Here is an 11,379-nt window from a genome sequence, read left to right on the forward strand (position 1 = left end):
AGTTGTTCACAGCCTATTCCATTCTCTTAATTTACTACACTTGCCATAATAGTTGTCTGATGTTATGTCAAAGTTTGGAATTTTATTGCACCACAAAAAACACACATTTAACAAATAATCCAGTTTCAATGCACATTCAGCTTTTGGTGTGGCCCTGATCTGCTTTGGGTTTGGGCTGATCTAGATTAGCGCTGGAATGAGCTTTCGCAGCAAATTGACCACTGACATGACAATACTGTGTAGACTATTGGTTCTCAAAGTGGGGTCCTGGTCCCCAGCTAAATACGTTAATATAGCGTCACAATCATATTAACCACTTTAACTATTATTGTATACTTGGCTATTCAAAAATAGCTATCTACGAGCTCATAGCGAGGCACTCAGTGCCACTCTTTAAGCTTAGATTTGCCATTTTTTTAAGCGTGAAAATTTGCACAAATCTTTGAATGTATACATTTTCCAAGCCAACATTTTTAACTCAAATCTTTGCTTTTGGGGGGTCCCTGGAACAAGTAAGTATTTTGCGATGGGGCTCCGTGGCCAAATATATTTTTGGGGGTCCTTGACATGAAAAAGTTTGAGAACCACTTTGTGTAAGCATTCATACGTGATTCTACAGTGGGTATATGTTCTAAAACAAAACAGCAGACAAGTAATGGGACATTTTCACTTTATTGACTGACTACATCACTTATTTGCCTTTCTTGGCTTTAATTTTGCGCATGTAGAACTCAAGTTCCTTCCCTTCCAGGACGTAGCCATCTGCCCTGCCACACTGGCCGGGTCTGGAAGCAATGCAGGCTGCAGGGAGGAGAGGAAAATGACAAGATTTAACAGCAGAACTTTATTTCAGCCATACATTTTCAACTATACCAACCCATCTATAAAATCATGGGTGTCTACATCACTATTAGGTCATACATTTGTGTAAAAGAAAAGTCATTGTGGGTTGGAATGAAAACCTGAAATCACAGCACATAACTGAAGGGGGATCAAGATTTTGGCTTAGAAGCTTATGTTATCCAAATTGAAAAACTATGGATTATTTGGCCAGTGGTACAATTTTTACCGAAACTATTGTAAACAGCACAATCTTAACAGATTTCTGGACTCACCGAGAAGTTTGCCCTGCTGGAACTGCTCCTCCAGGAGGGTGCTGATCTTGCATGTCTTTTTGCGTTCATCCAACTTCTTTTGGATCTTCTTCGACCTCTTCTTGTTCAGAATCTCCTCCTCCTCAGAAGTCTAGAGTGTAAACACGTGCAGACACATTAGCCAGGCATCCCACACTGCAACAATTATAAGACATTCGGTTCCATTCCCTCCAACCTGTCCTAAGCAAAGCATTTTATGCCAAGCATATACTCATAGGCTGTGGTTGCACTGGATTTTTCAACACTTTGGTCATCTGATAATGCCAGAACACAGTACCGTAACTGTCAAGTCTGTAAGCTCCAGGAGTGGCTCTTATTCACATCGTGATCCAATGAGCCAGACCCCATGCCAAGGTGGTCTGGCACATGGAGTTCAAATCTCTGAGGTTTGGACAGTTGTGGGCACAATCCAGACAATTTAACCAAGCTCCATCTACTTGCCACATGAGTCCCTCTTCCATATTCCCCTGTCAAAGTGGTGGCCCCAGTACTAAATGTTTTAAGTGGGCCGTGGGCCTTTTTTCAACAATACCCTGCCCAGTACAACCACAGTCCTACACTGCCAGTCACTGTGCAACGCCATGGCAGTTGGAGTTTGGTCAGTGTCTTGCTCAAGGGCACTTAAACTGTTTTGGACAGAATTTAGCTTATTCACTTCAAGCCCATATTTTCCTGGTGGTGCAGGGGATCAGACCTTCTGTCACAAGCATGTTCATCTAACCTTTAGGCCACCACTGCCAAAAGGCTTTCCGTCAACCAAGTGACATCAAGCGGAGACAAAGAAATGGTTCAATCTGATCAACCGATCAAACTTTAACCACAACAATGAGTGCTGTAAATTACGGTATTCCTAAAGAGTCGTAAATATACACTGACATTCAGTAGCAGAACTGGAGTCATCTTCATAGAAAGACCATATTATAAAAAAGTTTAATCCAAAGAGTTGGGCTTAACATGTTATCAAACTTCAGACACAATTGACTACAGGTACACTACCAAATCCACCAGTTTCCATCACATGGACAATGTTTGATCTCACTTGTATATTAGGTTTTCAAATCTTGTTATATTCTTGTAAAATCATGCTCATCAATAGACACATACCAGTTTGGCTCCCTTCTTGCGTCCCAGTGGAGTGGCGTAGTGAGCCTCATACCACTGTCTGAATGGTAGGCTGTCAACCAGGATGATGCAGTTCTTCACCAGAGTCTTGGTTCTAACCAGCTCATTGTTGGAGGCATTGTAGACGACATCAATGATCCTGGTTTTGCGTGTGCAGCCTGTGGATAAACAATCCAGCTTGTTAGCATAAACTACAGGACACGTTTAACATTGAAAATGATCTCTCTTTGCAGGACTGTTCCATCTCAGAGTCTCTAATATCATCACTTGCACTCAGTAGCAGAACTGACAAAATTATCCTCACAGAAAGACATGTATTCCTGCATCGTTAAATGCACTTCATGATGCGACACTGAAAAACTTACACTCAGAGCCCCATGAAAAGTTGCCAACGTCCAATCTCAGAGCACGGTACTTCTTGTTTCCACCGCGAACCCTCACGGTATGAATACGGCGAGGTCCGATCTAGGAGAAAAGAGGTTCCCAAGTTCAGCATGCGCCCCAACAAACTGATCCGATATGTGTTCATGAAGCTCTATGCACAGCAGCCAGACTGGACAGAAATTGGGTCTCTTCCTAACTACTTTCACAGGTCTAACCACTAATTAAGGCTCTGTTCAGTGTTTCTCAAACCTTTTAATTGCAAGGACCCCCATAACTTTTAAGTGTAGAATTGGAACCAAATGGACCCTTGGTTCCATTTGTACTCAAAAGTTACACACCCCGTAATTAAGGGGCCATTTGGGACCCCCATGAAGAACCATGAGGGTACCTGTAACACACTTTGAGACCCACTGGTGTAGCTGAGTGTTTACAGTGAGCCAACATGCTCAATATCAGCACTCTGACTGTTTGACCAGAATGGAACAGCCTTTAGCCATTAGCATCACTGACAACACCTTCCACAGGAAGGTAAGGAAGAGGCCCAATTTCTTTCCAATTTGGTTGCTTGTGCATAGAGCCCATTAACAGTACATGTGTTAACGTGTCAGAGTAACTATGACAAGTCCTAACATTGGTAGGTCCAAATGTTAAACCAAGACGGCCTAACTGAAACCTACCTAAGGTCAGGTTTTCATCACTCACGCAACATTAAATTGAGGTCAGGTCAATTAGCTGGTTCAGACGCTTTGCTCACCTTTGTGTTTGCAGGAGGACGTCCAAGCTCATACTTCCTCTTCTTGTGGTAAGGCTTGCGTTTGCCGCCGGTCTTGCGGCGTTTATGCCAGTTGTCCCTCGAAATACCTGCATGGGGCAAAGGAATAGTCGTTTTAGATGAGGAAAATGTCCTTAATGACAGCTTATCAACGGCTCAAAAGTATGCTTGAGCGATCAGTTCTCCAAGGTGTTATCCGCACATTTACATCAGATTCCATTTAATTCATCATGTCACTCAAGCATTTGTTGTGTAGAAAGTTGCACATGTGAGGTCTAACGTGGGTTGGTGCTACAACATTAGCTCGACAACCGCTTGCGTACCAATACAACTCAAATTAGTTAAGTTAATTGTTAAGTGCTTGGGCACAGGCCGAAATATCCGTTAATAATGTACGTTAGCAGCATTAACTAATGTTGAAGAGTGTACCAGCTAGCTACCCAATGTATCCTCCTAGTCTGCGATGCTAACAGGGAAAGCCAACTGCGATACCCCACACATTTCAACTCACAGCATTCACTAATGTCCAGAGAGCAACGTGCTCAACATTTCGCTGAAATAAATATACTTCGAGCCAAACTAAACATTAAGACAACGAAACTGAAAGCCGCAGGTCTAGTTCAAGTAAAGCGGAGCATAGCATCAGTAACCAAGGCCTAGTGTGTATGCGAGCAGCCATCTTTGTGTGCAATTCAGACATCACGCTTAAAATTACTTCATAAAACCAAGAAAATGTATCCATTAACTACTAAGATGATTGTGTGTGTGTTAATATAATATTAAGCTTCAACATGGCAAACCGTTATTGGCATTTTAATGTTGTAAACCATTAGATGGATAAAGATTCTCTCTTCAAACCGAGCATGAAAACACGTACCCATTCTCAGGCGCCGGCTAGAAAGAGGAAGCGTAAAGGATCATGGGAAGGTTTGAAGCTTCATTTTATCGCGAGAATCTACGAGAGTATATTCGATTCTTCTTCTGGTGGTCAGTGTTGCCAGTTTCAGTGTGAGAGAAACAAGCAACCAGGTCTAACAAGCTCAAAAGAAGCGAGCCCTTCGCCCTTTAAACATTATACATACAATGTATAATGTAATTGCCAAAACAAATTCCTATGTGTATTACACAATGGCTAATAAAGGAATCTGAATCTGAATCTGAATACGTTGCCAGTTGGCTATTTGAAAATAGCCAATCTACAAGCACACAACGCGTCACGATGCAGCGGTTTGTAAGCTTGTAGATCTGCTATTTTCAAATACAATTTTGGGGGGGAAAGGGGGAAATTTTAAATATTGTAACAACGCAAATCGATCTTGTCTGGCTGGCACAAAATATTTTTAGATGGGGCCCGGGGGTGGGTCACTCAGTAGACAAATAAATACATATTAATTTGGGGGTCCTTGACATGAAAATGTTTTAGAGCCACTGGTTTAAAGAACATTAGGAAACAAGCCCAAATAAGCAACTACACTTTGCTTAAAAAACCGCAACCCGCAACTACCAATATTAATTAACAAGCAACTTAACAAAAAAACAAGCCAAAGTCGCTTATAATGGGCAGACATGGCAACGCTGCTGGTGGCGTTTATTTTGAGCACTAAAGCATTAACCTCGGTCCCAGCCTAACCTCGGTCCCAGCCTCACTCATCTGCGAAGAGAAGAGCTAAAGCATTAAGCATTAATAATGCTAAAGCATTAATAATAATAATAATAATAAAAGCGTAACACAAAAAGCCCCGGGGGGCTTGTTTCCAGTGGTGTGAAATAACTAAGTACTCAAGTACTGTACTTAAGTACAAATTTTGATTTGTTTTTACTTTACTCGAGTATTTTCAATGTTCAGTTATTTTACTTCTACTCCACTACATCTCAGGGGGCAGGGGCAGATATTGTAGCCTACTTTTTACTCCACTACAATTATTTGAAAACTTAGTTACTAGTTACTTTGTAGATTTTCATTATTACAAAACATGCATTTATCCCTATATACTTCAGCTATTTGAAAATAGCCGATCTACAAGCTCACAACGCTTCGCCTTTGCGACATGTTGTGAGCTTGTAGATCTGCTATTTGAAATAGATTTTTTAATACATTTTGAGCACTTGTGAAATGGTACATTCTGCATAATGAGTACTTTTACCTTTGGTACTTTAAGCACATTTTGATGCCAATACTTTAGTAGTTTTACTCAAGGGTCCATAACCCAAAAGATGTGTAGTATTACTGAAGATACTGATACACTCAAAGTGGGGTTTGGGGACCACAGGGGCCCTTGGGGGGGTCCCAGGGGGGTCCCCAGTAAAATGAATCAATATAGCATGAAAATCAGTTTAACCACTTTAACTCTACATTGTGACCTGACCCCGGATAAGTGGTTGAAGATGGATGGATCCAATTTAGCTCACAAGCATGCATATCTGCTCTTTTTTGTCTAAAAAGTAAAAAGAAAACCAAAAAAAATGAGAAATATTTTTGAAACTTTACAAACCTTGTATGGGGCTCCATGGCCAAAAACATAGCCTATTACTTTGGGGGTCCTTGACATAAAAAAAAGTTTGAGAACCACTGCTGTAGCCTACATCACTCACTCAAAGAGCAACTATTTCACTATTTGTAAAAGCAGCCTATAAAACATAATGTTAAAGGGGAAGTGGAAGCTTACTGCAACACAAGAAATATGGCACTGATTGGTCTAAATATTGAGTCATACTTCATAGATCAGTGGTTCTCGAAGTGGGGTCCAGGGACACCTGGGGGTCCTTGATGGGGTCCCAGGCAGTCCCCAGCAATATGAGTTAATATAGCATCAAAATCAGTTTAACCACTTGAACTTTTACATCGGCTATTTGAAAATAAGGGGTCCTTGATGTCAGACTGGCATCTACAGTAGGTTTATCTTTTTGAAAGCCTTTTTAACACCTGGCTTATCATTATACTATAGATATATAAATGAATTTAAAAAAACATGCGTGTCAGGGTGTACAGTAGTTCTTTATTGTACAACACCATGCAGGCATTATTTCAATAAACATAGGCCATCAAATGATAATCTGCCCAAGGTTATCATGAAGAGTCATAGGTTGGTGAGATAACAAAGATCCAACATGTTCATAGCTTTGTACGCATGCATGGGAATGTTTGGTCTGTGAAGGTCCTTCAACGTGTGCAACAAGCTGCTGCAGCTGCTGCTGCTGCCACCACCACTGTGTAGGGACTGTAGCCTACTTACTTGTCCGGATTCCCCCTTCTGTGCGCGCGTGCGTACGTGCGTGTCCAGAGATAATCTCTCAAACCGCTGGACTAATCAGCAACTTTCTTGTGCAGACTGCCAGTAGGCCAAAGTGCCACCAATAATTACAGGTATATTTATTTCACATACTAGGCCATTGCCTGTTGGGAACGATGCCCCTTCAGTTAAGCAATACCCATTGAATCCATTGGCAAGTTGTACCCGTTGTACCTGTCTGTCTGTGTCCCTTTTATGCCCATATATGGATATTTCTGTATCAGTCTGTCTGCATCCCTTTTATGCCTATATATGGAGTTCCGTGTCAGACATTCCCAAATATAGAATCTAGTCTATAATGTAAGTACCATGAGGTCATATTGATGACATCAGGGTACTCAATATATTGTTTGGACAACCGCCGATCCGACCGACTTCCCACTCTGAGCATCCCTCAGGTCCTTGAGAATCTTCATTTGATTAACAGATGATTAGCCTATTGTCTCTGTCGGTGGAAACCCCATAACCCAAAACTGTTACTTTTCAAAAATAGCAATAGTAGCACCGCACGCCACGGCCGTTAGTCAGTATCACCTGCTTCTACCTCGCACGACGAGGACTGGATTTTGAGAATGTTTTGACTTCTTTTTTGCGGACCCCCAAAAGGAATCTCCTGCCAGTGGCCAGACTTTTCTTTCTTTTCCAATCTAATATTATAATTCTTATACATATCATTATTATTATTATTATTATTTAAACATCACAAGCACACACAGAATCACACTAAGGGATCAGTAACAATAAATAAATATATTCATAATAGTCATATTAACATCTACAAGAATAATAACAATAATAATAATAATAATGACAATGACAATATAATAATAAACCGTAATAAAAAGGTGAATAGTCAAAAAGAAAAAGGAACAAAAGAAAAAAGGACCATATAAACACTGACAAATCGAAAAAAAGAAAAAGGGACAAATTGTTTGATCATGTGCTGTACAGCAATTAGCCTAATTCTTTAAAAAAAAAAAGAGGAAAAAAAGAAGAAAAAAAACTCCTAAATTATTAGGAGACAAAAGATGAAATATCTTGGCAAGAGCGCATATAATTATAGTGTTTTCCCTCGCAGTTGTCATTCGCATTCGCATTATTTGTCTTCCCCCCTCCATCTTTTCTCTCCTCTGGCTCGTTCTGTTCTTTCCACATTTCATTTGTTTACACCATGGCGGCAAAGTCCATAATGAGTCATTTAGTCAACCTCCTCTATGGTTGGGCCCTCAGAGCTATCTTGTGGCTGCTGTCTGCTGCCTGCTGGCATTCCTCCACCCTCATTCAGGTTGCTGATGATGGGGCTACACACTTTCTCAAGCTCTTTCAGCTGATGTTGGTACTCCTCTTTATCAGCCAACTGGTTGTTCTCCATCCAGGCTATGGCCTGGTCACACTGATCAATGACCTTCTTCTGGTCCTCTTCACCGATCTTCCCCTTCATGTTCTCATCCTGCACACTACTCTTCATGTTGAAGGCGTAGGATTCCAGGGAGTTCTTGGCAGCCATCCTGTCCCTCTGAACGTCATCTTCATTTTTGTATTTCTCAGCATCCTGCACCATCCTGTCAATATCTTCTTTGCTGAGCCGGCCCTTATCGTTGGTGATGGTGATCTTGTTCTCTTTGCCTGTGCTTTTATCCACTGCAGACACATTCAAGATGCCATTGGCATCGATGTCAAAGGTGACCTCAATCTGTGGAATCCCTCTAGCAGAAGGTGGGATTCCTGAGAGCTCAAACTTGCCCAAGAGATTGTTGTCCTTGGTCATGGCTCTCTCTCCTTCATACACCTGAATGAGGACTCCAGGTTGGTTATCAGAGTAAGTGGTGAAGGTCTGGGTTTGTTTAGTGGGGATGGTGGTATTCCTTTTAATGAGGGCAGTCATAACTCCTCCAGCTGTCTCAATCCCTAGGGACAGAGGTGCAACATCCAGCAGCAAAAGGTCTTGAACATTTCCTGATGTATCGCCCGACAGAATTGCCGCCTGGACGGCTGCTCCGTAAGCCACAGCCTCATCTGGGTTGATGCTCTTGTTCAGCTCCTTGCCGTTGAAGAAATCCTGCAGGAGCTTCTGGATTCTGGGGATTCTGGTGGAGCCTCCAACAAGGACAATCTCATTAATCTGTGCCTTGCCCATTTTTGCATCTCTGAGGGATTTTTCAACAGGCTCTAATGTTCCCCTGAATAGATCGGCGCACAGCTCCTCAAATCGAGCCCTAGTCATGGAAGTGTAGAAGTCAATGCCCTCGAAAAGAGAGTCAATCTCAATGCTAGCCTGAGAGCTGGATGACAGGGTTCTTTTAGCCCTCTCACAAGCTGTGCGCAACCTTCTCAAAGCTCTCTTGTTTTGGCTGATGTCCTTCTTGTATTTCCTCTTGAACTCCTCCACAAAGTGGTTGACCACGCGGTTGTCAAAGTCCTCTCCACCCAGGTGAGTGTCTCCAGCTGTAGACTTAACTTCAAAGATGCCATCCTCGATTGTCAGGATGGACACGTCGAAGGTGCCCCCACCCAGGTCAAAGATCAGGACATTGCGTTCAGACTTGCCTTTGTCTAGTCCGTAGGCGATGGCAGCTGCAGTTGGCTCATTGACGATTCTCAGTATATTCAGCCCTGCAATGGTACCAGCATCCTTTGTAGCCTGCCTCTGCGAGTCATTGAAATAAGCTGGGACTGTGATGACAGCATTGTTCACCGTCTGGCCCAGGTAAGCCTCTGCAATCTCTTTCATCTTTAATAGGACCATGGAGGAGATCTCCTCAGGGTTGAAGGATTTCTTATCCCCCTTGTATTCGACCTGAACTTGGGGCTTTCCTCCATCACTCACCACGTTGAACGGCCAGTGCTTCATGTCTGACTGCACCACAGCATCTTCAAACTTTCGGCCAATCAGTCGCTTGGCATCAAACACGGTGTTGGTAGGGTTCATAGCCACCTGGTTCTTGGCTGCATCTCCAATGAGTCTCTCAGTATCGGTGAAAGCTACATAGCTGGGGGTGGTCCTGTTGCCCTGGTCATTGGCAATGATTTCTACCTTTCCATGCTGGTAAACCCCCACACAGGAGTAGGTGGTTCCCAGGTCAATGCCAATAGCGATACCTTTTGCTGCAGACATCTTGAATAATAATTATCTAGAAATAAACAGTTAAATAATACTTCTGTGTATTAAATTATTAGAAGAAAATGCAATGACTCTCCTATTTATTACAATTCAATCTTAAAGTTACAACAAAACTGACAGAAATGGCATTGAACTTGGGTTGTTCAAGCATTATATAGGTGGGGTGTGATGACAGTTAGTTCCAACCTCGCATTGTGATTGGCTGAGATACACGTATCCTAGCAACGGCCACTGACAACTGTTAGCATCTACAGGAGCATTTGAAGGGGATCTAACATTTTACAGCAGTTGATAATAACAATGCTCATAATGACAGTATAGAGACAATGACAATAAACAATATGTATCAACATATCTTTCGAGCAGCTTTGCTTTACTTCTAACGCAGTGGTTCTCAAAGTGGCATCTGGGCTTTAGGGCTAATAATGAAGTATGTTGAATACCAATTTATTGGCCATTGTTCTGAGCACTGAATCAGGTCAAACGTCATCTCTAAACACCCCTTTGCACACAACGGAGCTGTTTTCTTTTTTAATTTCTTACCAGGTCCAGAATGGCATTTGTCCGTGTTTATTTAATCTCTCAAAGCAGATTATTTCTTAACCGAATGGGTTCCCAGGTTGATGTTTGTGTAATCTTAAATTTGATATCCCCTGCACTTTGCACATATTGTACTTTGCACTATGACACTGTATGACAATGTAGGCTACATTCCTCTTTATAGTTGCTAAAGTAAAGTTCTTACTTGTTTACTTAATACAAAAAAAGAGACTGAGGCAAAAGAATGAGGCCCAGAGCCAGACATTTTTTATATTATTATCTATGAGCCAGATAGTTGGCTACAGACTAGCGTCTGTCTTCACCCCTGATCAGTGAGGAAGGGAATGCAAATCCTGCATTGGTCTGTTCAGCCATACCGACACTGCACCAAAAGCAGCAGAATCACTATCCAGAGCACAACTCCATAGTCTCCTGAGAATGAAGGATGCCAATGATGACTATTAGGACAGCCTGGGGAGCTGAGTCACACAGTTCACATTAACATTTCACTGCACATCTCTATAGCACTCTTTGAATCTTTGAAAATACATGCTTCTGCATAAGAGATAACATATTTATTTTCTAATTCTCCTATTTATAATTTTCCTTCCATTTCCAAATGGCTCCAGTTACAAGAACAGCGACCCGATCAATCAAATTGAAGCTTCCTATAGCTTATCATCAGAGAAGGCTCCCGAATCTTTTATTGAGGCTAGTATCACACACACACACACACACACACACACACACACACACGGGCTCTCCATATGACAAGTACTTATTTGAGAGATTAGAGGCATTTCATCTCCAGATATCAATACATACATTCTGACCACCACTTATATTTCCATTTCAACATATCCATTATGTATAATTTGGACTAGTCCTATTGTAAAGTACTTCAGAAAGTGCATTTCAGTGGTCAGAAGATTATATAAACAGTCCATTTACAATTTTACTTTCACTATGTTCTACTTTCTGCATAAAATCTAATTT

General features: G+C 41.7%; 2 protein-coding genes across 2 annotated transcripts; both read right to left on the reverse strand.

Moving 5' to 3' along the window:
• Positions 1-653: 653 nt before the first annotated feature.
• rps8a (ribosomal protein S8a) lies at positions 654-4,357 on the reverse strand. The gene is made up of 6 exons (XM_084057877.1): positions 4,310-4,357; positions 3,415-3,521; positions 2,642-2,741; positions 2,259-2,434; positions 1,116-1,245; positions 654-801 (listed from the first exon to the last, which is right to left on the reverse strand). Exons 1-6 carry the CDS (start codon positions 4,311-4,313, stop codon positions 692-694), a joined length of 627 nt encoding a protein of 208 aa, XP_083914003.1. The 5' UTR covers positions 4,314-4,357; the 3' UTR covers positions 654-691.
• Positions 4,358-7,920: 3,563 nt separating this feature from the next.
• LOC311045804 (heat shock 70 kDa protein-like) lies at positions 7,921-9,837 on the reverse strand (the record flags this gene model as incomplete). Its single annotated transcript, XM_084057860.1, has 1 exon — positions 7,921-9,837. One exon carries the CDS (start codon positions 9,835-9,837, stop codon positions 7,921-7,923), a length of 1,917 nt encoding a protein of 638 aa, XP_083913986.1.
• Positions 9,838-11,379: the final 1,542 nt, after the last annotated feature.

This window comes from Gymnoscopelus microlampas (genome assembly GCF_963454915.1).
Source record: "Gymnoscopelus microlampas genome assembly, chromosome: 5".
Taxonomy (NCBI): domain Eukaryota; kingdom Metazoa; phylum Chordata; class Actinopteri; order Myctophiformes; family Myctophidae; genus Gymnoscopelus; species Gymnoscopelus microlampas.

Bases quoted from the DNA above. Each gene is read 5' to 3' on its own strand.
- rps8a (XM_084057877.1), bottom strand. The intron at 2,742-3,414 runs GTGAGCAAAGCG...CTTTTCTCCTAG, and splicing joins GTCCTCCTGCAAACACAAAG to ATCGGACCTCGCCGTATTCA. The intron at 1,246-2,258 runs GTATGTGTCTAT...TTTACACTCTAG, and splicing joins GCAAGAAGGGAGCCAAACTG to ACTTCTGAGGAGGAGGAGAT.